At 41.5% G+C, this 27,683-nt stretch overlaps 1 protein-coding gene across 2 annotated transcripts in view; it reads right to left on the bottom strand.

Annotated features, from left to right (window-relative positions):
* ETF1 (eukaryotic translation termination factor 1) overlaps positions 1-16,247 on the bottom strand; it is a 32,850-nt gene extending 16,603 nt beyond the window's left edge. The window contains exons 1-2 of one of the 2 annotated variants that reach the window (XM_004744861.2): positions 16,092-16,247; positions 15,828-15,931 (exon numbers count right to left, since the gene is read on the bottom strand). In XM_004744861.2, coding sequence (XP_004744918.1) covers positions 15,828-15,913 — 86 coding nt within the window. In that variant the 5' untranslated portion in view covers positions 15,914-15,931; positions 16,092-16,247. The other variant, XM_013052453.2, reaches the window with a different exon arrangement.
* Positions 16,248-27,683: the final 11,436 nt, after the last annotated feature.

The raw sequence follows: 27,683 nt of genomic DNA, 5'->3' as shown, positions 1-27,683 counted from the left end.
GCAACCAACTGTAACAAACTGCTATTCTTCCAATAATTTATCTTGCTAAGCTCCTAAAAAGGAATTTCCAAAGAACCTTTCTGATAATTTTATATGCAGTTATGTCAAACTCCACAGGTCAAGGAGAAGAGGAGTTCGCTGTGGGAGGGACTGGAAACATTAGGCAAGTCATTTTAACTTCAAACATGGACTCGATTGTAGCTGCCACCTACCTGTCTCTACAGGGTACATGTGCATAAATTGACAGCGGCTGTCAATTTATGCACAGCGGCTGTCAATTTATGCACATGCACAATATGAAAATACAGAAGATGAGGAAAAAAAGACAACATATTTTTTAATACCGACTTTACTATCTTGTGCTTGTTTTCAGATTAACAGTTCTCAAGAGAACACATTTCTCTACTCTATAGGATCCTGGAATCTTTGGGGACCAAAGGAATTATTTCTCAAAAGGGTTCAGTTTTTAAAAGCTGACATGCCCTGATTTACAGAGTAGTTTCCTAGGAGATAGAACTAGCAAAGAGGCAATCAGTAGGGAATGGAATGAGAAGGGGCTCCAAGGATAGCAGGGGTGAGGCACACTTAGCTCGGAAGCAGACACCAAACCCCAAAGGATGGAAGTTTGAGGATAACAAGGATGTTGGGACAAATTCACTCAGTAAACCCAAAATGCCTGAAGGAAAGCCTTAAAGCAAGATAATCATGCAGAGGACAAAGCAATGACCTTAAGATAAGTAGCTACTTACTTTCCACTGCAGATAGGTTAAGCTGATAAGTATTCATTAAGCAACTTTGCTGTATAGCACCAAAGGGGGACAATCAACCCTATGCTTTCATCCATGTAACACTCTAGATAGAGCATAGTAAAGACACCTGAGAATAGTATCTTGCCACAGGTTTCTACTTAAGCAATTCAGAAATGTAGCCCTGCCCCCCCCCCCAAAAGTGGTAGATAAATTGCTAAGCTAAACAGTACTTAAAAAGCTAGTTTTGGCCTCTTACTCCTTCTGAATTTTGATTAATACTTAAAAACTACCTTTCACTAGTTTGCCTTTATGCCTCTTTTTATTCCATGTGGGATGGTGGTGGTGGTGGAAACACCTTAAGTTTTTAAATTCATCGCTATTAAGTGGATGGCCTCCACCTTAAAAATTTAAAGGCTAGGGGGCGCCTGGGTGGCTCAGTGAGTTAAGTTTCTGCTTTCGGCTCAGGTCATGATCTCAAGGGTCTTGGGATCGAGCCCCATATCGGGCTCTCTGCTCAGCAGGAAGGCTATTTTATAATACCTGATTTTTAAAGATTTTTTAAAAATTTATTTATTTGACAGAGATTACAAGTAAGGAGAGAGGCAGGCAGAGAGAGAGGAAGGGAAGCAGACTCCCTGCCGAGCAAATAGCCCAGATGTGGGGCTCGATCCCAGGACCCTGGGATCATGACCTGAGCTGAAGGCAGAGGCTTTAACCACACTGAGCTACCTAGGAGCCCGGATTTTTTTTTTTTTTTTTTTTGTATGTTCGGTTTAATAGAATCAGATTAAAAAGTTTTTCCAGGAAAGTTTCCAAACAAAATAAGTGCTCATTTATCCCCAAGATAAGCCAATCAAGGTTGTTAGACTAGTTTGTGTAAACACCAAAATAAAATCAAGGAAGCTGAGTATTTCATTTGAAAATAACCAAAACAACCCACAGGAAGAAGTGAAGTAAAGCTTTCACCAAAGAGTTGCTGGACACATATGCAAACTACATTCTTTTTAAAATTTAACATTTTTCATCTACTGTTCTGCTTTGTCCCTGTATCTTTTTTCTAAAATCGAAAGACTCTCATTCAAAGTCAGTGAATTGTGAGGTACAGCAATGATTCATACGCAGGTTGTAAAAACTGGGCAAAGCCAGACAAAGCATACAACAATGTGGCACAAAAGGCTTCCCAGGCCCTCTGCTCCTGGATTCCTTCTTGTTATCACCATATCTGGGGTACTTTCCCTTATCAAACAAGGTTCATCAATGCTTCTGATGAAACTAACTTCTGAGCAACAAAACAACGGGAGACAGAAGGAAGTAGTTGTAAATAGATTAAATGCGGAAAGTAAATAAAATTAGACAAAATTCAGGAAGGAAGGGAATTTTAAATAAAGAGCTAACAGCTTTTCCTTCCTTCAGTCTCAAATAAACTTTTTTTTTTTAAAGATTTTATTTATTTATTTGACAGAGAGAAATCACAAGTAGATGGAGAGGCAGGCAGAGAGAGAGAGAGGAGGAAGCAGGCTTCCTGCCAAGCAGAGAGCCCGATGCGGGACTCGATCCCAGGACCCTGAGATCATGACCTGAGCCGAAGGCAGCGGCTTAACCTACTGAGCCACCCAGGCGCCCCTCAAATAAACTTTAAAGAAAAGTTTCTCTACCTAACATGGGAGGTTATGAGTGTACCACCTGTTATTCATCCAAGGTTTCATGTACCCTGAGCATTATGGACAGGGAAACATGTATAAGGTCACCTGAAAGTATCAGGACTGAAATGCCTTAAGATAGAAAATGCACAGTATTGAGAGCAAAGCCTGGACTATGGGGTGTGTGTAACTTTAGATCTCACATAGTTGCAGCCTTTAGATTCAATGTGCCTTCTGACCAATAAGAAGCAAAGAAAATCTAGGCACTCTTTGACTTGTAAAGATTTTATCAAGGTTCATCATCAATAATGCTCAGAAACAGTTTAGAAAGGTAGCTGGAAAAAACCAACATGGTTCACACAAGGCTGTCCACTGACAACCACTATTGCGTGAGAACCCTGAATCCTTGAGGGACTTTCTAAAAGAGCAAAACAAAAAATAAATGCTCATATACAAAAAGATCTCCCCTTCCTCTATTCTGATTCAACTGCTCTTGAATAGGGACAGTGAAGGTAGTCATGATTAGAAGAGGGAGCCTCAATTTTCAGAAAGACTGATTCAAATACAAGTCTATCAATTCTGATGTGTAACTAGGGCTGAGAATCACTGGGTTTGGCTTGCTTTCTGTGACTTTAAGCAGGATCTCTTGGCCAGCTTAAGCCAGAGATTCCATGAATTCATCCCAACTTACAGAAGACAAACTGAGCCCACTTGCTGTAGGTAAGCTGCTGTCATTTGCCCTAGCAGCAATACAACCACAATGAATTGTCCAACTTTTCCAGGACAGAACACCCACTGCACACCAAATGCTTGCCACAGATTTCATCACCCCTCCTTAACAGAATTACTTTCAGTTTAGGACCAGGAGGAAGTAGACTGCCGACTACACTCTTCGTTGGGACTTAGAGGGTATGCTCCCCAAGCTTTCATCCCAATGTCTGACGACTGGGGTTGTGCCTAGGATATGGGTGGCCAAGGATTCCCACCACCCCCTTTCCAAGCTCAAAAATCTCAGTCAAATCATTTCTGGGAATTGCTAAGCTAGCCACATTATAAGGATCACCAGCTGTAAATTAACGAGTTCCTCACCAATTTCTACTGCCTTTGTCATGTACATTTTTTATGATTTTAATTTATATGAGAGAGGGAGAGGGAAAGAGTGTGAGTGCAAGCACATGAGCGGGAGGGAGGTGTAGAGGGAGAGAAGAGGAATAAGTAGACTCCCCGCTAAGCACAGAGCCTTGAGATCATGACCCATGCAGAAGTCAGATGCTTTTTTATTCACAATGGGGTTTCTATTTTTCTTTTACCAAACATGCAAAACTAAGTTTAAAGTTTGAGACTACAGCAATCTTTCTAATATGGGTTTAATATGGGAACAGTGTAGGAGGTTGGTTAGGAGCACAGAATTTTATTTTTTAAAATAAATTTTTAGGGCGCCTGGGTGGCTCAGTGGGTTAAGCCGCTGCCTTCGGCTCAGGTCATGATCTCAGGGTCCTGGGATCGAGTCCCATATCGGGCTCTCTGCTCAGCAGGGAGCCTGCCTCCCTCTCTCTCTCTCTCTGCCTGCCTCTCCATCTGCTTGTGATATCTCTCTGTCAAATAAATAAATAAAATCTTAAAATAAAATAAATTTTTAAAATTTAATTTTAATTTTTAAAAAGATTTTATTTACTTATTTGACAGACATAGATCACAAGTTGGCAGAGAGCCCTACTCGGGGCTCAATTCCAGGACCCTAAGCTCATGACCTGAGCCGAAGGCAGAGAGGCTCAACCCACTGAGATACCAGGCACCCCAAGATTTTTTACTTTTAAGTGATCTCTATGTCCAGTGTGGGGCTTGAACCCATGATCCTGACATCAAGAGTCACATGCTCTTTTGACTCAGCCATCCAGGCACCCCAGGAGCACAGATTTGTATAAGAGATTTGGGTTTATGTCATGTCTTATCTGTATAACCTACAGCAACTTACATAAATTAATCTCTCTGGGCCTCAGTTTCTGCTTTCTTCATAAGGTCATGAGAATTCTGTAATATATGTCACATGCCTAGCATGGATAGCAAATATTAAGGGCTCACTAAAAGGTAACAAGATAGAACTCTACCTTGTTGTACCCTACCCCTCTGCTCTTTAATAGTACCTTCAGAAACAGCACAGCACAGCTAGAAGGGAGAGGGGAAGCAATTTAGAAGGTGGTAAGTCTTATTAGAATCTGAGTAAGTCCAGGGGTTCCTGAGTGGCTCAGCGGGTTAAGTCTCTGCCTTTGGCTTAGGTCATGATCTCAGGGTCCTGGGATCAAGCCCGATCTCTGCTCAATGGGGTGCCTCCTTCCCCTTCTCTCTGCCTGCCTCTCTGCCCACCTGTGATCTCTGTCAAAGAAATAAATAAAATCTTTATAAAAAAAAATCTGAGGGACGCCTGGGTGGCTCAGTTGGTTAAGCGGCTGCCTTCAGCTCAGGTCATGATCCCGGTGTCCCGGGATCGAGTCCCACATCGGGCTCCATGCTCAGCGGGGAGCCTGCTTCTCCCTCTGCCTCTGCCTGGCATTCTGTCTGTCTGTGTGCTCTCTCTCTCTGACAAATAAATAAAAATAAATTAAAAAAAAATATATCTGAGTTAAGTCCAGAAATAAAAGGTAACTTTTGGTAGGTGTTATATTACTTGGATTAAAGGTCTTACCAAATCTTCCAACAGAACAAATGAAACAAACCAAAAATGCAGTTCAAAATAATAAGGCCAGAACACTAGAAATGGTTTTGTAATTTATTCTAAGAGAGAAATACAGAAATCCATTACCCTCTGAACCTTAAAAAAATTTTATTATATAAAAGCTTGAATAGCTTCATCCTACAGCTATGGTATGGGTTCACATTATTTTGATATAACCCACAGTCAGTCACTACTTCTGTCTGGTTATCAGTCACTTCAAAGATCTGACCCCATTTTCTCTTCCACCAAGTATCGAAAACTGAAATAACATGCTGCTTATACTGTCTATATAAGATTAAGGGCACAAATCATTATAGCACATGAATTTGATAAATAAACAAACGGTTTATTCTCAATGTGAGAAATAAGATCTTCCCTATATAGTCTCTTCTATACCAACACCAGAGATTTATTCTAAACTACCATACAAAATACCAATGAAAAATTTGCTAGCTTTGGAGAGGAGCTAACACTTGCATAGAAATGACTGCTTTAGCTTTGCCAAAACCCCAAAACCATAGTCTTTAATAAAATAAAACCAATACTTCCAAAGAGTCTTCTTTTGCTATCCTTAATTTTGTTGATCCTCAACTTAATGGCCTGCTGCTCCCCCCCTACCCAGACTCTATCATCTCTGATACTGGTTAGAGGCGGATGGGGCTGCCTTTTATAAAGAGCTTGCAGAATACCAAAGGAGGGGGGTGGATTCTGTTACTGTTCAAAAGGCTAGACAGAGTACTTGAAATTGGTTTATCCAACTGACCTCAGGTCAGATGCCATTACCAGAGGGGACAAAGCACAAGATCTGAACATACCGAGACACTAAAGCAGCTTCTATCATAGAGAATAGAATAACTCACCTGTTCCAGCAAAAATTTCCAGCAGAAAGTTTACAAAGGTTCATTTTAGTATTTTATGCTTAACAGCACTATTACTTAGTCATCCAAAACAAAAATGCATATATCTGGCGTACTTTTCTACAGTTACAGGCATTTATTTTGTCTTGAAAAGAAAAATTATAGTGGCGCCTGGGTGGCTCAGTTGGTACAGCGTACAACTCTTGTTTTCAGCTCAAATCATCATCTCAGGATTGTGAGATCAAGCCCTGCATTGGGCTCCATCGTGGGTGTGGAGCCTGCCTAAGATTCTCTCTCTCTTCCTCTGACCCCTGCTCTAAAAAAATAATTAGGGGCGCCTGGGTGGCTCGGTGGGTTAGGCCGCTGCCTTCGGCTCAGGTCATGATCTCAGGGTCCTGGGATCGAGTCCCGCATCGGGCTCTCTGCTCAGCAGGGAGCCTGCTTCCTTCTCTCTCTCTCTGCCTGCCTCTCAGTGTACTTGTGATTTCTCTCTGTCAAATAAATAAATAAAATCTTAAAAAAAATTAATTAATTAAAAAATATTAAAAAAAATTAACACCTTCACAAAAGCTAACCTAGTAGAATGTTCCACCAAGGACCAGAAGAAGCTGGAAACTTTCTCCAGTATTCATACATCAAGGCAAAGCCTTGATTATCAATCACAACCAGATTTAGGGGCCAGTGTTCTACACGGGATCCTATAAATGAGACAGTTCACCTAATGTTTCTTTACCACAATGCAAGTATTTTTCAAATAAAACAAAAGCCACTGCCCTCCTGTTACTGTTCTAATACACAAAATGAACTTCTGGGGAAGGATTTAAGAGCAAGTTATTTCTCTCACCATTGATGCTCATTAAGATTATGTTTGGTTCCCAAGTTCTTCCTTGGGTAGATATGCAAAAAAGCATGCCTGTTTTCCTTTTATCTTTGCTCCTATATCCAGCACACCTGCTCCCTCCAGTAAAATGCAAACCTCCTTGGACAAGAGTCCTTTCAAAAGGGAATGGAAGATGTTTATACTTAGCAAAAGAAATTTCACTCAAAGAGCAAGGCAGTGTGGTATAATAGGATCACAGGCTCTGAAACCAGAAATGTGGAAACAGAAAATCTTGCACTGCCCCTTACTAGGTTGTGGTAAGACACAAGCTACCTAACCTTTCTGTATTTCAATTTCTTCATCCATTTAACGGGTGTAGTAGTTTCCTCAAAGAGCTGTCGTGAAGAGTCAAAATAGTTGTTATTCAATTCATCTTCAGAAAACTAGTTTTATTACTTTACTAAAACATACCTCAGTCATGAACCTCTAACCCTGTCCTTCCTGAGACTCCTCCTTGCTTAAGTGGAAGGCCAGAAGATGCCAGAAAATGGGGGTAGCCAAGAAAGGAAGAAAACTCTTTTTTAGTAAAAAAGCTAAAAATATCCAGAGGTATTAAGGAATTCCTGTTTGGGGATCAGCACATTTTCGCTACTTGCAAACTAAGGTTTATTTAGGTTGAAAGGCAAACTGTTGGGACTGTCTTCAGCTCTGTCATGGCAACTTTACGAACAAGGCACACATGCACAAATGCTCTGTGCTATTTCAATACCCTGACAGCTCACCAACCATCAACCAACACAAAGCTCTTGGATCTAATTTTAGACTAACTGGCTTTCAATCAGGAATGAATGTCAATTACAATTTCAAAGCTGCAGATCAGTTACAGCTCCACTCCACTACTGTATCAAAGATACTGTATCAGCCAAATACTACTACTGCCCTAGGTAACATTCTATGACAATTGCCTCCCCTAGGAAATTTGCTGGAGCAGTTACACAATCTCTCTTTTGGTTTCTGACAACGTCCAACACCTCATTCAAGACCCTAATCATCTGTTTACACTATGCCCACTTCAACATGTACTGTGTTATCTAGTTCTGGAAATGGCTCATATCATCAATCACGGTTGTGTGTCAGACCATGCTCTCATTGTATTACACATTTATTCCAAATGTCCAATGTCTAACTTACAGCAGATATTTGATGAAGCTTGTAAGTTGACTGGTTAGTAGTAAAAATGCATTTGCGGGCTTCATTTTTCATATACCTAGATGTGAGTTTGGGGGAAAAATCTCATCCGAACGCCCCAAACATGGTAGGGAAAAGACAATCTTTTATTTTGACTAGGATCACTCTTCTAAAGGAGACCTTAGAGGATCAAATGAAAATATGAAAACAGAAGAGCATGGGCCCAATATCCCCAAGTTATCCGCACAACAAGAAGCAGTTGTCAGGTATCTGAAAATGTGAAGTCCTCTGAAATGGACAGGAAGGATGGTGACATGAGACAAAGCATAAGCAGGATGAAAACTCTGGATCTGAAAATTGCTGTTAAAGATACAGAACTTGGAGGCTTTAAAAAAAAAATGAAAGCAAACACATGAATACTTATATGCACCCATTACATACAAATTAAGTAGATGAAAGAGAAAGGGCTGGATTAAAGCACAGTAAATGTGATCAATGTATAATGTTAAGGAGTCAAATCTGTTTTCATCTTTGTATCATGAATGATAATGAAATTATGGCTCTTAAACTCAATGATGTTTAGGGGGAGGTGAGAAAAAAGCAAAAAACTTAATTTTCATTCACTTATATTCAAAGGAAAGAAAGGTTTAAAAATAAGAAAAAAGGGAAGTTTTATTTATTTATTTGACAGAGAGAGACAGCAAGAGAGTGGGAGAGGGAGAAGCAGGCTTCCTGCTGAGCAGGGAGCCTGATGTGGGGCTCAATCCCAGGACCCTGGGATCATGACCCAAGCCAAAGGCAGACACGTACGACTGAGCCACCCAGGCACCCAGGAAGTTTCCAACTTAACAGACAGCAGGCAAGGGTTTAAACTGTGTCCACCCGGTGGCTTAAGATAAAGTTGTTACCAAAGGGAGCCTTCATGTTCTTTGAGGAAAGTGCCCACAAGAAACCTAATTTCCAATATGTTGGAAAGAAGAACCATGAACCCCTCTAATCCCTTCTCGCTCTCATTAAGGTAAGAGGCTGCTGAAGAATTAAGAAATCCCTTTAGAATGTATCCTATGAAAGGGTTCTGTTCTGAGATCCCTAGAAAATTCACTGGACTCTGAAGAAATTTCTGCTCTCCATGTTCTCAGTTGGGACAGTTCCAGCTGTGGGTCTATGGAAAACACACTAATTTTTCCTTCTGAATCTTTTTTTTTTTTTAAAGATTTTATTTATTTATCAGGGGTGGGGGGGAGAGAGCAAGCACAGGCAGACAGAATGGCAGGCAGAGGCAGAGGGAGAAGCAGGCTCCCTACTGAGAAAGGAGCCGGATGTGGGACTCTATCCCAGGAGGCTGGGATCATGACCTGAGCCGAAGGCAGCTGCTTAACCAACTGAGCCACCCAGGCGTCCCACCTTCTGAATCTTAAAGAAGGATCTAAGACCATTCAACCATGACACCAAACTTATTTTAAGTTTTCTCACAACAGAACATCCAGTACAAGGGGCCACAATGGGCACACTCTTAACCCTAGGTCTAAGAAAGAGGGCCCTCTCCTAATGCTAAAAGGGTCCAACTGGTCAGGGGAGGAGGGGTAAGACAGACACACCTATAACCCAAAGGGCATTTGGCTTTAAATGTTACTCTAATTAGGTACTGCGCTTTCCTAGGAGTATGTCCACAGTAAGCCTTCCTTTCCTGGAAGGGTATCTGCTATTACAATGAGAAGTCTGTCAAGAGTTGACATTCAAAGACAGTAATTGTTCATTAGGTTCACACTGCACAGAACACTATTCCTGAATACAAGGGCTGTTAGAACTAGTTCTGGGTTGAGGAAAGCAACCTATGACACTCGGGAGTTGCCTCAAGGACACTACCATAAAATATACTCTCTCCTTCTTCCCTTTATCTTTTTCCTTCTCATGGCTCAGACCTGTTAGTGGCATCTGTTTCATGACCTCTTCACGAGAGGCCACCAAGACCTTGGTCTGTAGCTGTACTCTGGTCTACATTCATCTCTTCCCAAGAAATTAAAAACATTCTAATTCTTGACTTTTCTTGGGGGTGGTAGGTTTTACGCAGAAGAGAATGGGAGGGGGAAAAAAAAACCTCTCTAAAAGCCTGAATATTCTGGTATCACTTTAATTATAAGCAGCCCTTTAACGTACGGAGAACTTAATTAAAAATTAAAGTACCTAAAGCTCATGGCTTTGAGAACATTCCATGTATCATTTAGGTAAATGTTCTATTAACCAACAATTCTTATTTGGGGAAGGTATTCAAACACATTTGATATACTTTAATTGATCCAAATCATATCAATAGTCCATCCATATTATTTGTTAAAAAAAGCCTAGTCTATAATCTCACAAAATTATTTTCTTTTTAAGGCGGCTCCATACTGGGGCATGGAGTCCTACACAGGGTTTCTTCCCCTCCCCCCAAAGATCTTATTTATTTATTTGATAGACAAATCACAAATAGGCAGAAAGGCAGAGAGAAAGGAGGAAGCAGGCTCCTGGCTGAGAGAGCCCAATGTGGGGCTTGATCCCAGGACCCTGGGATCATGAACCGAGCAGAAGGCAGAGGCTTAACCCACTGAGCCACCCAGGCGCCCCCCTACACAGGGTTTCAGTTCCTAACCCTGAGATCAAGAGTCACACACTTGAACCAACTGAGCCACCTAGGCACCCCTCACAAAACTACTTTTTTTTTTTTTTAAGAATTTATTTGACAGAGAGTGAGAGAAAGAAAGAGCACAGGTGGGGGGAGCAGCAGAGGGAGAGGGGTAAGCAGGCTCCCCGCTGAGTAGGGAGCCCGATGCGGGACTTGATCCCAGGATCCTGAGATCATGACCTGAGCCGAAGGCAAGAGGCTTATTAACCCACTGAGCCACCCAGGTGCCCCCCCTCACAAAACTACTTTTAATTCAACATGTGAGGAATTTAGTAGAGATGTTAAAAAAATGGTTATGTGGTATAAGAAATATATTTGGTCTTTGTCCATGGCTTTTGACAGAGCTTCTAAAGCCCTTAGAATTTCCTAAGGGTGATAAAAATATGTTTATAAAAAATAAAAAATTATTAAAAAAAAAAAAAGAATTTCCTGGGTGATGGGTTTTGTCATTCCCAAGGAATTTCTGTGGAGTACACCTCAGTTTATAATAAAGTGACTTAGGGTAGGGCCACTGGGGTCACCTGAAAGATGAGGTAACTAAGGGTTGGAATTTTCAGCTCCATCCACAGCCCTCTAGGAAAGGTTTGTGGTGTCAACGGAGTCTGCAGATTAAGTTCTATAAAGCCTTGAACAAGAGTTAATGAACCTCTGGGTTGGTAAGCCCAGGAAATACTCCCCAGTTCCAAAGAAACAGAAGCTCCTGTACTCAGATGCTTCTGGACCTCACCTTATGTATTCTTCATTTGTATATACACTTATAAAAAAGGACAGTGGACATAAGTGAAGTGCTTCCCTAAGTTCTGTGGGCCATTCTAGCAAATTATTAAATCCCCAATTTAAAGGCTATAGGTCAGAAATAGGAGAGGCCCAGACTTAACACAAATGGGGACAATCTTGTAGGACTGAGCACTTTACTTTATGGGATCAGATACTAACTTTATGTAGTGCCAGAATTAGATTAAATTGTAGGACACCCACAGCTGCTGTCCGCTAAGAGCTACAGAACTGCTTGGTGTAGGGGACTGCCCCCCCAATCAGGTATCAGAACTCCTTAGAGTAGAGGAGAAAAGAAGCTGAATATTTCAGGGAGGGAAAGGCAGTCATGTTAACTAGATATTTCTATTTTCTTCTAAGTCAAAATATCTATAAGTTCTTTTAAACTAAACAGTAAGATTTAAAAATGCCCCCAAAACACCCATAAGACTCAAAGTTTACAAACTGTGCAGATCTTCAAAGATGGGTTATCTGACTAAGCCTTTATTATTTTTGAAATATACAAGGTTCTCTGGTCAAGGTAAGTCAAAAAATATTCTAACACCCACAGATGCAACTTAACCCAAATTATCATGGTCTGTTTGTCACATTTACCACCGTCCTTGGCCAGAACAGGCTCTGGCAATGATTTTATTCCCTGAAAACTATAAATCTTCCAGCCTTGTATCTGGAGCTACTTCTTGCTGGGTCAGAAAACATTAGTAGGAAAAAACGACCAAAATTTCCCACTCACCTTTCTTGTAAAACATATTTACCTACTTTAGTTCCTTATCCTAACTATCCATAACCACAGTTCCATTCACATGGCCCTGGTTCCAGTTCTGGCTTATGTACACATTTGTCTTCATTAAGCCAATGGTGGAGAATGTACTACGAGCAATCATAAACCAGGAAGAACTTCCACTAACTTCAAGTGGGACTTAGTATATCAAAAGAAGTGGCAGGTTATTTTATTAACGCACAAAGAAACTAACATTCAACCAGACTTTTATGAAACTAAATTAGTATTTTCCACAAACTTAAATTTAAGATCTACGTGTAACACTTCTTTCAACTCAGAAAATTAAGTATGATGTGGACTACAAAGACTCCAAGTTCCCTCTTTTAACCATTTTGGTTCTTACAAGTGCTCTTCCACAACATTAAGATAGCCTGTTATAGGGGCACCTGTATGTCTCAGTTGGTTGAGCATGTGACTCTTGGTTTCAGCTCAGGTCGTGATCTCAGGGTTGTGAGACTTAGCTGAGCCTCATATTGGGCTCTGTGCACAGTAGGGAGTTTGCTTCTCTCTCTCAATAAATAAGTAAAATTCTTAAAAATAAAATAGTCTGTTGTAGCTTAGATTACAATCTGAGTCATTCCGGTCTTGTATTTTCAGAAAACATAATATACATTCATTGCACTTCGTAACATATTGGTTCAAGGCCTGGGCTCTGCTACACTTCAGATGCCAAGTTATTTAACCTCTCACCTCAGGTGCCTTAGCTATCAAAAGGTGGCAGTACTTCTTTTGAGGATTGAATCAAATAGTGTGTTACTTAACACAGTGTCTATAATATACTAAGCACCCAATAATTATTGTGCTTAGAAATCTCACTTTGTTCAGATGTACTTAATTACTGAGTCCATTTTGCAATGGTTCCCTTTTTAAGCTACATTTAAGTGATATTATCTAAAGATAATCATAAACTGACTCTCAATTTCAAAAAATTACTCTTTTGGTTAACTATAAGCATACCTTACAGTTACTGTTAAAAACAAACCAATATGATTTTCGTGCCCAGAATTCTACAATGCTAAAAGGGTTAAAAAACAAACCAAACAAGGAAAACCCCAAACAAAAAAACAAAACAACCCAAACAAAAAAACATTTCAAAAACTATTCTATTAATCCACCACTAAGTTTCACTTAGTGCTAATAACCATGCTTGAACACATCAGTTTTCTCCTTAAACCCAAAGACTACCCCCAAACACCAGCACACAAAGATTCATTCTGTCATCCAGTTTGTCCTTAAAGATCATTACATTTCTCCTTAAAATATTTTAGCATTAGGCAAAATATTTTTTACTATACACTATAATAATCTGAGTCTGACTTTAATACAATTCAGCCAAGAACAGAAATCTTCCTACTCCCTAAAAGAATTTGGTATATACCGGGAAACTTCTGAGCCAAACTGAATACAGTTGTGGCTCCTCACCAATACCCAGAGATGGCAAAAGATTTAAAATTTTCATGGGATCAACATGCAACCAAATCCTCAATAAAAGCAAAGTAGGACATGATTATCAACCATATTATTTGTTTAAATGAAGACCACTTTCCAGCTATTTTAGACAGCTTAATTCTTGTCTAAAATGTCCACACTAACCCATCACTTAGAAGCAAAGTTGTGCATGAGAACCTCATTTTTGATGTGCTTTCAACTTGACTGAACTGTGCTAATAAAAGAGATAAAGCCTCTAAAAGCTTTAAACGGTAGCTGAAGAGTTTCAAGTAGCTAGGTAACATGGCTATGAGCAAATCAGAGAATAAGTTTCCTTCATCATGCACTAGAAAGGAATGCTGTTACTACATAGAACGTTATTTTTAATGTTACTACACTCAGACAACAGTCAAATTACAGTCATAAATTCACATCTTAAGAGTTTTTCAGAGAATGTAATGTATGCAGATTCTAATGTGTGACACTGCCTCCAATGTAAAGACATACAAGAACAAATCTACAGGTCATATCAAACTTTAAACACTGCAACAAAAATCCATAAAAGCCATACTCAATTAAAAGTAATACAACAGAAGATCCTAGTGAAACTAATCTAATTCCTGACAGTACATCACACATAAGGAGTCATGACCTGTACTACCTCTCCAGTATATGTTCACACTTGGGAGAATAATTATTCTACCATGAGGCAAAAAAACTGTATGTGTTCAAGTTCCTGTAAGATTATTAAAAAGATCTATTTTATTACATTCAAAGAAACAAACTTAAAAAAATTAAAAATAAGCTGCCATCTTCAATTTATACTAGGTAAAGAGTTAGCAAAAGCCCAAGTCACTGAATGGATAGCCAAACTTTCAGAAGCTTAATTTCAAGCAGAACTGTCACTAATTTAATAAGAAAACACAACAGCAAAACCAATCTAACAACTCTGGGCCTTCCATGTAACTAAGCACACTTTATTTCATGTAGTAACAATTAAAAGCTTGATTAATTCTATCACTGCAAATCAAGCAAACGATGACAAACCTGGGCTGGAAACCAGAATGTCCAATTCCTGTGTTCAAAACAAATTTTCAACATGGCCTGGGGCAAGGCACCCTGCTATTCTAAGAATGCTCAGACATACAAATATGTAATGTTCCAAACACTTTTTTTTTTGAGCCACTTCCTGTAAGCAAAAAGTTCCTATAACTGGGAAAAGAACAAAATAAACAAACTAAGAAAATGGGAATACCTGACACACCTTCTCCAAACGAATAATTTTAACTTTAAAAAAAAAAAAAAAAAGAGGCATAAACAGCCAGTTTCTATCTAACCTTCCCATAGTATATACCCACAAAATTTACAAAAGGAGACCCAAAGCCCACCTAATTCAGTTCTAAACTTCAACAAGCATTAGTACATTAGGCTCTACTATCCCTGAAAGTTCCAGAGAGAGGCCAAAAAGGACCCCGTAGTTAACAGTTCACATTAACGGCCCCATAACCCTGTTTCTCATGTATATACAGATGCGGATTCGTCCACCAAAATCTCCTCTCTGCCCCACCCCCCCCCACGTTGGCATTTTCATTTCATAGGTGGGTACTTCAACAGCTAACACCAGGAACCTCCGGGGGAACTGGAGGACTTGGGGGAAGTCATCTCGGAAGAGGTGGAAAACCCAGAGATATCAAGGAAAGGCAGAAAGAGGCTGTCCCTGGCCACCTCTCCTCCTTCCCGTCCCATCCAAACTTCACCGACCCGGTTCAGAAGACCGGGAGGGGGAGGCCATTTTAATGAGACCTGGCTGAGAAACCTGAAGAGAGGAAATTAGGAAACGACGTTCAGAAAGGAAGGCCGAGCTCTTTCCCCCAACAGCACCCAAGTAGGGTGGCAGCAACTGGAGCTCGAAGACGGAGGTGCTTGATTCAAGGGCCAGAGAGAGATTCAAAAGTAGCAATGGCCTTCCACGAGGGGGTCAAGGGGTCCGAACCCCGGAAGCGGGGCCCCTTACCCCGAAGCAGGAGAAGGACCCCTTCCCCGGCCAACCGCGAAGACCCTTGCCCCTGAGTCGGGGGCTACTACCCAGAGATCCAGAAGGCGGGAGTTGACTAGTGCCTGGTTCTCCTCATCCGGCCATGCGGCGCGGGGGCGGCCATCCTGAGGGGTCCGGGAACCAAGAGAGCACGGGGGGGCCGGACGCGGCGCTCACCCGCGGGCCGCCTCCAAGCTCTTGATGAGCTTCTTGATCTTCCAGATCTCCACGTTCCTGTCGGCAGCACTGGGGTCGTCCGCCATCTTCTCGCCTCCTCCTCCCTAGAGCGGCCCGGCGGGGCCCGGAGACACCAAGACCACAGAGTTAGCGCCGCCGCTGGGGCAGAGCGGCCCCCTTCCTAGCCACCCCCAAGAGGCCCTCTTCTTCCCGCCTCGCGCGGCCCGCCGCGGCGGTCGCTGGCCTCTCCCTCCCTCGGCTTACCTAAGGGCCCAGTCCTGGGCGGCAGCGGCTGCTCCTCCCCGGCGGCGGCTCCGCGGCGGCGGCTCTGACGTAGGACACCGGCTCCCTCTCTCCAGGCAGCTGCATGTGTTGCAATCCGCTCACATGGGGCCTGTGACATCACTTCCTCCGCCAGAGGCTGAGTGGAAGTCGGCGGGCGGAAGGGAGGGGGCCGGTGCGGAAGAGAGGAAGCTCTGCGCGCGCCGCGACTTGCCATTGGCTGTCCGCGCCGCGGCCTACAATGAGCTTGCTGATTGGTCGCAGCTGGGGCCGCGCGGCCCTGTGAGGTAGGGCCCGGGGCGGGGAAGTACCGCCTTCCTTCCGGTCCGGCTAGCCCGGTGCAGGAAGCGGGCGGAAGCCGGTGGCTCTCGCGAGGATTTATTTAGCGACCCGCCGGCCTCCAATGGGGGGTGTTTTCTAGAGGGCGAGACGGAAAACGTCTTTTCCGTCCCTCTTTGGTGGATGGAATGGGCATCTGAAAATCTACGACACGCGGCTAGACGATCGGGCTGGGACTCGTGATTTGAATTGCGCCTGAGGAGTCTTAAAGAAACGCCTCAAACTTCGTGGCTTCATACCTGGCAAAGTGCTCGTCGGCCGACGTGCGTCACTTGCGCGGACGAGTTAGTTTTTAGCCTTCCAGCCCGGGTGTGTGGATTAGGAAATTTTCCCCAGGTGGTCCGGGACGCGCCACCCGCAAAGGCAAAAGAGGCGCGTTGCGTCTCGCCTGCTGCTCACATGGGTTCATTTTGAACCTGGAATTTTGTGGGGACGGGAGGGGAAAGCAGAGGCTACGCGAGATTGGAAACCGTGAGGTATCTGAGGCCACGGATCGTTTGGTGTGAGGGTTTGAGAGTGGAGGTGAGGAGAGTTTGAAGCAAAATGGGCGGCTATATAAGTTAGAACTTTATCTTTTTGAATTATAACTTTTAGTTGACTGTGTCTCTCTTCACCTCAGTTGGATTTGTTCAAATATTTGGGGCCAAACTGTGCTAGAGTCAGTTTTCCTGAGGATGCTAAGGTGAACTGGATATAACAGTGCTTACCTTAGTGGAACTTTCAGTTTCGTTGGGTTTATAACCATTTGTGATTGTATACTTTTGTATTATAAAATAATTGCATAAATACCCGGAAATGCTGTGAGAGTGTAATAAAAGGGCCTGATTTTGGAATGAGACCCAAAGAATGAGTAGGGGTTTGCCAGAAAGCATAAAACATTAAAAAAAAAAAAAAAAGTGTGTGCTTGAAAAGCCAGTATGCTGGAACAGGTTCAGGAATGGGTAAAGTAGCTTGAGGTGGAGACAGAGGACAGATCATGTAGGGTCTTGAAAGCCAGGTTTAGGAGTTTGGCCTCTTCTCTTAAGAACAATGGACATCTTAAAGGATTTATAGAGGTAGGGAAATGACATATATGGACAGTTACGTTTTTAAGGAGATGGTTCTGTGGATAAGAGAGAGCAGAAGTAGAAGCTTAGAGATCGTTTTGGCTGCTGCAGTCATTCATGTGAGAGATAATTGTAGCTTAGACTTAGGGTGATGATAGTGCAGATAGAAGTCAGTGATATAAAGGGGGTTAGAATGGATAGTACTGGATGATGGATTGGATCTGGAGAAAAGAAGAATGTTCCCAGAGTGTGGAAATGGTTGCACTTACTGAGATGGGAAATATGAAGAGCAGGTTTTGAGGGATGATTGAAAATTTCCTCTTGGGCATATTAAATTTTGAGACATGCAAGTGGAGATGTCAGGCAGTTGCATTTATGTTTGCTTTGAGTCCCTTTTCATGTTATCTCAACTTTGCTCACACCTTTGAGATGGGGGTATTATCCCCATTTTATAGATAGGGAAACTGAGGCAAAGAACGGTGAAAGAGACTTGCTCTGAGTCACATAGCTAGTTTATGACTTCTAGACTTCATGTTCAGTGCCCAGTGCATTTTATCAAGCAGCAACTCCATTATCTCTGTTGCCATAGGGTGAGGACACATTTCCTGCAGGAAATGTTTCTTCCCCAGCAAATGAATTCCCAGGGTAGTATCTCTTCTTTAGGTACCATTTTGTAATTCATGGCATATGTTCATTCATTACATAGTATTTATTGTACTTCTGTGTGTCATTCACTGTGCTTAGTAATGCACCTTCTAAAGTAAATAATAATAAACACTGTTACTGACTGGATGTGTACCATATCCCAAGCTTTTCCCTACTTCATTTCCTTTACCCCAATTCCTACTTTTTTCACTTGGTTCTCTTGATCTACATCTCTTCATTTTTATGTTTATGGCATTTCTTCAGGTCAATATTTCATGGCTTTCTAGACCACCTCATAGGCTTGCTTTTATAGGTGATTATCCTGAAATAAGATGGTGACATGTCAGAATTACTGTTTGTCAGCGTTTGAATCATTCAGACTTCATAATTACTGAGATATGTAACTTGTTTCTTAGAATGTTCTAATTCCAGATAGTTTATATGTAGCTCCGAAAGCTTACTTGCCTCATTGCTGTAAATTCACCATCTCTGCATTTGGAATTGAAAACCAGTGTCTTAGTGGCAAATACTGGCATTGATTTCTAGCAGAAGAGATTTGAAAGGAATAGAACAGGGATGATATTTCCTTCAGCAAGGAGGAGGCTTTATGAATGCAGCCATGACCATCAGTGTTCAGGAAGAACCTCTTGTGACATAAGACTGATACAGATTTTTTCAAAATGACATATGATATGGGTAGATATATAGCCTCTCTTGGCACAGGTTGTCCTTTTCTGGAAAATGAAGGATTTGTTACTTGACCTCAGAAGTTCTTCTCTAGGTCTAATGTTAAATAATGAAGTTAAATACTGGGGTGTAGATAACATTCCTAGTTATGGGTGGAGATGGGGAAGAGAAGAAGAATTGTTTTGATGATGTTGAAAGTACCAATAACAACTTGAGAACACAGTGTTGTTAGGTACAGAATGAAATTATTGGTTGCTAATGTGCAGGCCAGTTTTAAGAATAGCCAAGGTGAAGAAAGCAGGGGAGAAATGGTTGTGGGAAGATTTCCTAAGGGCTATACCCTATGACTCTTAGGGAAGTCAGGGGGATTGTTAAAGGAAAGATCTCTAGAGCTAGGCAGCCTTAGGGTTGAACCCTGACTTTGCTCCTTATGTTGTGCAAGTCACTTAAATCTTGCAGAATTTGTGTTTATCTATAAAATGGGGATACTGCCTTTTTTGTGGGACTACTGGATTAAGTAAGTTGTGTAAAGTGTCTAGTACCATTTACAGCTCCTGTGTCAATAGTGAATGCTAGTTCTGTTTTTAGTTTCTCCTAATTTGTTCTGTCCTCTTCCATTGTTTTCAGTACCCATCTGTTGACCTGATACACTACTTCTAGCAGAAAATTGAAGTTGAGAGCCTAAAGTTAGAGCAGACCCAAATTACAATTCCTAGGGATTTTTTTTCCCTAGTGGAAAGAGGGAGCCAGTAAAATGGTCTGTGGGATCTTTACCCTGTTTCAGTGACTGGTGTGTTAATAATTGTTAGAAATTTAGAACTTTTCACAGCTGGAGTTTAAAAGATTGGGTATTTGTGTGGGGAGGGTTGTGTGGGTGCCAAGAAGCAATTGTGGTTTAGACCTAGAAATTGGGCCTTGGGCTGATCAGTATCTAATAGTCATTGATAATACCTGCCTTTACTGTCATTGTGGCCTTGAGATCAGTTACAGGGGTTTTGTTGCTTTGTGGCAGGATTTTTATGTGATTTTTTTTTTCCCCAAATGGAAACTATTCCTGGGGCACTAAATGTTTTGAAGCTTTGGCAGTGTATTTGTATTAGCTATCACAAGGGTGTCCAACTAGATATAGTCGTCCATGTTTGTTCTTTCTCCCTGTTAGCATTCAACATTCTTGTGAATTTGCCCAGCTTGGAGTTGTGTTATATACTAAGGTCCCATGGTTATAGATAGAAGAGCAGGAGTCTCTTAATGATGTTTAATAATAGCTTAAGGAGAAGGTCTTTTTTGCTACTGCCTAGGTAAGCAAAGCACAGGCATCATTTCTGTGTTTGTGGGTATCCTACTCAGGTAAGTTTGGGACTTAGGTAAGATTCCCCTTGGGATATCCTTAATGTTTATTAGCTTCTAACTGGTGTTGTAAGTGTAATACTAGAATTCGGAGATCTCAGTTCTATGTTCATGGTGTCTTTTTTTAAAAGATTTTATTTATTTATTTGACAGAGAGACAGCGAGAGAGGGAACACAGGCAGGAGGAGTGGGAGAGGGAGAAGGAGGCTTCCCACTAGGCAGGGAGCCAGATGCAGGGCTCAATCCCAAGATCCTGAGATCACGACCTGAGCTGAAAGCAAACGCTTAAAGATTGAGCCACCCACATGCGCCCCCCCCATAAGATTTTATTTAAAACAAAACAAAAAACAAAACTAATGTGCCTAAACATAGTTACAGATAATCTGTGGGTTAGACTATCTGTGAAGTGGGGCATCTAGGTGGCTCAGTCAGGGTTAAGCATCTGACTTTTTAAATTTCAGCTCTTGTCATGATCTCAGGGTTGTGAGATCAAGTCCCATGTTGGGCTCCACGCTTAGCAGGGAGTCTGCTTGCCCCTCTCCTGTTGCTCCTCCCTCCTGCATTTGCCTGCATGCATGTTCCCTCCCTCTCTATCCCCACCCTCCGCCAAGTAAGAAAAAAACTGAAGTGCTTACCATTTCATGAAGTGGTGAAGATCAGTAAAGGAATGTCTGGTCTGCCCTCAAGTTCCTGGATGTACCTAAGCATAATGAATTTGAAGAATGAAGTTCCATAGATTCCATCCTTAAATACATGAAGAAATCTTACAGTCAGTAAAAGCCAATGAAGAAGACCTAAGCTATAGTGGTGTAGTGTAAAACTCAAAGATTTACATAAGTTGACATAAGACAAGGTTGTTTAACTGTAGTACAGTGTGTGAAAGTGACTTGAAATGGTGAAGTGTAAAGTACCATTTATTCCCCTGTGGACACAGGGTGTATAATATAACCCTTTAGTGGGAGGGGGGACTATAAGGAATTACAGCAGTTTCTTCTCTAAATGATCAAACATCTGTACGTGAATTTGGAATCTTGTTAAATTAAGCAGATACCATTATATGCTTTACCCTATAATGATTTCCAGCTATAAGAAAAAAAATGCAATAGAGAACACTCATTCTTTCTGTTCTAGATTTCTTTTTTTAGAATCCCTGTTACAAGGAGCACTCACCAGCTGATGTGCCTCTTCCCATAACATGAAAGAATAATTAGCAAGATGAGACTGACCCATGCCCTTGGATCATTTGGGGAGGGGAGTAAGTGCTTTTTGTTTCCAGTGGTGCTTTTTTTTTGACTCAGTAGACAATTTTAGAACAGTGAGACAGAGTATAATTTTTTAGTTCAATTTCATAAATACTTCCTGGATACCAGTTTTCTAATACTGGGATATGTGCTGAAACACTTTAGATATGATGCAGTTGTTAAATTTGCAGTCTTTTTTAAGGGGAAAAAGAACAAAGGAATGTTAGATAGATAACCATATAAAAAGAGAAGTAGCTGTTTATAGGACTGAGGCAGATATGAACAAGAGGATCCTGGGACACCTTTTTATATAAGAAAGGAAATTAACAAAGACTACGGGGGTCTTTTTTTTTTTTCCTTGCATAAGTACTTATAGCAGACTAATAGACTTTTCTTTATTGAGATGTAATTGACATATAACATTATATTATTTCCAGATGTAACAATATAATGATTGAATATTTGTATATATTGTGAAATGATCACCATAGTAAGTCTAGTCAATATCTGTCAATGTATATCGTTTCCAGTTTTTTTCTCGTGATGAGCACTTTAAGATTTACTCTTAGCAACTTTCAGATATGCAATAATTATTAATTAGAGTTACCATGCTGTACATTTCATCCCTAATACTTTATAATTGGAAGCTCGTAACTTTTGACCTCCATCACCTATTTCACCCACCCCCAACCTTCCCATTCCCCCCATTTCCTCTCCTGCCTCTGGCTACCAGCAGTCTGTCCTCTGTCTGTGTAAGCTTGGAATTTTTTGTTGTTGTTGTTTTTTAAAAGTTTTTTTTTTTTTTTTTTTAAATTTGTCAGAGAGCACAAGCAAGGGGAGCAGCAGACAGGGAGAAGCAGGCTTCCTGCTGAGCAAGGAGCCCAGTATGGGACTTGATCTTGACCTGAGCCACACAGGTGTCCCTGTTGTTTTTTTTTTTAAAAGATTCCCTGTCTAAATGAGATCATATAGCATTTGCCTTTCTCTGACTTATTTCCCATAGCATAATGCCTTCTTCAGGGTCTATGCATGTTATCACAAAGGGCAAGATTTCATTCTTTTCTGTGACCTTAGAGTAGTATTTTTTTTTAAAGTTACTTATTTGAGAGAGAGAGAGAGAGCACAAGCAGGGGGAGCAGCAGAGGGAGAGGGAGAAGCAGGCTCCCTGAACAGGAAACGAAATGTGGGCCTAAATCTCAGGACCCTGGGATCACAATCTGAGCTGAAGGCAGACACTTTAACCCACTGAGCCACCCAGGCGCCCCTAGAGTGTTCTATTATATGAGTGTGCCTGTGCGCGCATGCACACACATGCTCATGTATCACTTACTTCTTTATCTGTTCATCCATCATTGGATGCCTGGATTGTTTCCATATCTTGGCTACTGTAGCAAATGCTGCAGTGAACATGGGGATTCACATACCTTTTGTTTTTAAATGAGAGTGTATGCAAACGCTGGGTAGGGGGTGGGGCAGAAGGGGCGAGAGAATCTTAAGCAGGCTTCACACCCAGTGCAGAGCCAATTCAGGCTCGTGACCCTGAGATCATGACCTGAGTGAAAACCAGAGTTGGATGCTTAAGTGACTGAGCCACCCAGGCTCTCCTGCATTTATCTTTTTGAATTAGTGGTTTCATTTTCTTTGGGTAAATATGTAGAAGTGGAATTGCTGGACTGTATGATAGTTTTGTTTTTTAATTTATGTTTTTAATTTATGAGGAGCCCCCATACTGTTTTCTATAGTGGCTGCACCAATTTACATTCCCATCAACAGTGCACAAATGTTTGAATTTCTCTGTATCTTTGCCAACACTTGCTATTATCTTGTTCTTTTTTTTTTAACGAGAGGGAGAATCTTTTTCTTTTTTTTTTTAAGATTTTATTTATTTATTTGACAGAGATCACAAGTAGGCAGAGAGGGGGGGGGAAAGGCAGGCTCCCTGCTGAGCAGAGAGCCCGATGCGGGGCTCGATCCCAGGACCCTGAGATCATGACCTGAGCCAAAGGCAGAGGCTTAACCCACTGAGCCACCCAGGCGCCCTGAGAGGGAGAATCTTAAGCAGGCTGCACACCTGTTATGGAGCCTGATGCCGGGCACCATCTCACAACCTTGAGATCATGACCTGAGTGGAAACAGAGTCAGTTGATTAATTGTGCCACCTAGGCAGCCCTCCTGTTCTTTTGGTATTAGCCATTCTGACAAGTATGGGGTTAATAGCCCATTTTTTAAAAATTTGCATTTCCCTGGTGGTGAGTGATACTGAACACCTTCTTATGTACCTGTTGGTTATCTCTTTGTCATTGGAAAAGTGTCTATTCAGATCCTCTGTCCATTTTTTTATTGGATTGGATCGGGTTTTTTGCTGTTGAGTTGTATGAATTAATACATTTTGAATATTAAACCCTTTTCAGATATATTATTTAGAAATATTTTGTATCATTCACTATCTTGTATTTTCATTTTATTTATTTCCTTTGCTGTGCATAAGCTTTTCAGTTTAATGTAGTCCCACTTTTTTTTTTTTTTTTTCCTTTTGTTGACTCTGTTTTTGGTGTCAGATCCAAAAATCATCACCAAGACTGATGTCAAGGAGATTATGGCCTTTATTTTCTTTAGGGAATTTGATAGTTTTAAAAGTTTTTCATCCATTTTGTGTTGATTTTTGTGTATGGTGTATGAGAGTGGCACAATTTCTTTCTTTTGCATGTGTCTGTTCAGGTTTCCCAACACCATTTATTGAAGAGACTGTTCTTGGGGTCCTATCAAAAGAACTAAGAAGCCAATAGGAAGAGTTTCCACAGGCCAAAAATACAACACTTTGAGCATCATTAAGAACTACAGTGAGGGGCGCCTGGATGGCTCAGTGGGTTAAAGCCTCTGCCTTTGGCTCGGGTCATGATCCCAGGGTCTTGGGATCGAGCCCTGCATCGGGCTCTCTTCTCAGCAGAGAGCCTGCTTCCTTCTTTCTCTCTGCCTGCCTCTTCTCCTACTTGTGATCTCTGCCTGTCAAATAAATAAATAAATCTTAAAAAAAAAAAAAAAAGAACTACAGTGAATTGAAGCATATAAAATGAGTTAAAATCTGAGCTCACAGTGACACCTGAGAAACCTCATTAGTCTTACCTTTGAATACTACAAAATCAACTCATTCTTTTTTTTTATTTTATTTTTTTTTAAGATTTTATTTATTCGACAGAGAGAGATCACAAGCAGTCAGAGAGGCAGGCAGAGAGAGAGAGGAGGAAGCAGGCTCCCTGCCGAGCAGAGAGCCTGACGCGGGACTCGATCCCAGGACCCTGAGATCATGACCTGAGCCGAAGGCAGGGGCTTAACCCACTGAGCCACCCAGGCGCCCCTAAAATCAACTCATTCTTAAAACCAGTACATAATCCTTTTATGTATGAACTATACCTCAGGGTAACTATACTTAAGAGGGGAAGTTTCTCACTGAAGAGGTATTCCAACTAAAAAGTGAAGATAGGATAGTATCACTTTTTTTTTTTTTTTAGATTTTATTTATTTAGGGGAGAGAGCCCCTGCATGAGAGCTGGGGGAAGGGCAGAGAGAAGGGGAGAGAATCCCAAGCAGACTTCTCTCTCGCTAACCATGGAGCCCAAAGCAGGGCTTGGTTAGTCGCTTAACCAACCGGGCCACATAGGTGCTTTGGGATAGTACTACTTTTAATGAAGTCAGAGATCTAGGTAATGATCATCAGTAGCTGTTAAAATTACCGAAGAGCCAGCCAGAATTACGTACCCTCTAATGGAAGTACACACAACCTATTCTTGTCAAGAAACAACTTCAGATTGGGGATGGAAGAACATGTTAAATGACATCACAGGAATGCAATCCTATGAAACATAGTGAAATGTAGATGTAGGACATAGTAGGACTGGTGGACCAGTTTCTTTAACAGATTGCAGGGTGCCTGGGTGGCTCAGTTGGTTACATGTTTGACTCTTGATTTTGGCTCAGGTCATGATTTTGGGGTCATGGGATTGAGCCCTATGTTAAGACTATGCACTCAGCAGGGAAGGCTGCCTGAGATTCTCTCTCCCTCTGCCCCTCTCTCCAACATTCTAAAATAATATCTTTATAGATAGATGGGTAGTAAAGTGTGGGGAAAAGGAAGCAGAGTCTTAGTGAACATATGAAGCAGTAAAGGATGTGGACTTTATTTGGTTCCTGGCTCTTTTAGCAACTGAGAAGGTTGTGAAATGGGTACCTGGTTGGTTTAGTCAGTAGAGCTTTTGAGTCTGGATCTCGGGGGTCTAAGGTCAAGCCCAACATTGGTTGTAGACATTACTTAAATACTATCTTAAAGTTGTGAAATGGGTAAATCTGGACAATTGTTTGCTATTAAGGAGTTGCTCTTGTCTTTTATGTGTTCATAATAGTTGTATTTTATAGAATAATCCTTTTTGAAATAATTTATGTTAGAGTAAAATAATGAGTGAAACAGCCAGTGTAGTTAGGGTTTCATGGAGAGCGTAGACCAAGGACTTAGGAAACACAAAGGTAAAACTGAGCTGGCACATGGCAAGGGGGCAGGGATCTGGAGGGTTTGAACTGAATTTAAGCTATACCAGTGGAGTGAGTTTCCATTTAGGAAAGCTATGGTTTCAATCCTTTCTTGGTCACAGATTCAAGAAGTTCGTAAAAGCAGTGGACCATTTCTTCAGAAAAATTAATACCGTTTTACATTGTGTAATTAGTGTTTTATGGACCCGAAGTCACTCATGTGGACTCCTTGTTCTCGTAACTCCCAATCTCTATCTGCTAGGTCAGGGGCTGTAAGAACCTGTTTAAGAGCCTGTGATTTAGGGCCGCCTGGGTGGCTCAGTTGGTTGGACGACTGCCTTCGGCTCAGGTCATGATCCTGGAGTCCTGGGATCGAGTCCCGCATCAGGCTCCCAGCTCCATGGGGAGTCTGCTTCTCTCTCTGACCTTCTCCTCATTAATGCTCTCTCTCACTGTCTCTCAAGTAAATAAATAAAATCTTTAAAAAAAAAAAAAAAAGCCTGTGATTTAGGTCAAACTTTAGGGCCCAAACTCATCATCCCCAGATTGACAGTTGCATGTTTTACCACTGAGCCAGCCTGATGTCCCTACGTAGAATGTATTACTTTCCTGTTTCCTATCTCAGACTTGAAACTCATAGTTATTAAAGGCTGATTCAGCTGCAGTGTTCTCTTTAGGGTCAAGATTATCTTCTTACTGGGTCACCTGAGTGGCCCAGTACACTTCTAGTCTATTAGAAGTGTAACACTGATTTTGGCTCAGGTCATGATCTCAGGGTTGTGAGATGTAGTCCAGTGTTAGGCTCGGTGCTAGATACAGAACCTGCTAAGATTCTCTCCCCTTCTGCAGGTCCCTCCCCCAAATCTCTGCTTTGTGACCTGCTACAGCAGAAACGGGTTTGATAATGAGGCATTGTATTAGGTTTAAGCATTATCAAATTGCTGAGTCGTTTTTAACCTGTGGAAATGACTTTCACTGGTTCTTTCTGTAATTGCTAAATTGCCTCCATGCTGTACAGATTGAGTAATGTAGGTCACCCTATAGTTCCTTTATTTAAGCTTTCATCCGTTTCATTATTCTGATACTAGAGGAAAGGAGACAGTTCTTACAAAGCAGCCTTAGGACTGCAGAATGGAGTCACAGTGGTATCTGAAATAGTGAACAGCCTTTGCTTAGTTTATTTTCAAGGTCTGGATTGTCTCTCACTTTTAAGCTCATGTACCTTCTGTAAGAATTTACCTTTACTGTTTCTTCTTGCTATAGCATTTCTAATGTAACTGTTATACTTAAAATTAAGCCACCTTAGTAGCTTACTGAAAGTATCTTCAAAATGAAATATGGAGCAGAGCATCTTATTCTTCCTGGTAATTGATACATTGATATAACACCTATGTACATGACTCTGAACTCAAGGAAATCATCAGGTGACAAGGGCCATTCTGTAAACTAAATGGCCTGTACCTTCAAGTCAGTATTCTATGTCTGGGTAGCTCATTTGGCTAAGTATCTGCCTTGGCTCAGGTCATGATCCCAGGGTCACGTAAGGAGCCTGATTCTCCCTCTGCCTACTGCTTCTCCCGCTTGTGCTTGCTTTCTCTGACAAAATCGTAAAGGAACCATTCTTACTGAAAAGGACACAAATGCTCCCATGTGATTGTTTTCAAATATTTGAAAGGGCGGGGGAGGGGGGGGGGAGGATGTGCATGCCTAAGACCACGGAGTAGGCAGAGAGATTTGAAGCAGACTCC

The sequence above is a fragment of the Mustela putorius genome, unplaced genomic scaffold (assembly GCF_011764305.1).
Source record: "Mustela putorius furo isolate JIRA1106 unplaced genomic scaffold, ASM1176430v1.1 tig00000145_pilon_pilon_pilon, whole genome shotgun sequence".
Lineage (NCBI taxonomy): Eukaryota > Metazoa > Chordata > Mammalia > Carnivora > Mustelidae > Mustela > Mustela putorius.
Note: the sequence above shows the minus strand (reverse complement) of the source record. Positions and strands in the feature narration are given on the sequence as shown.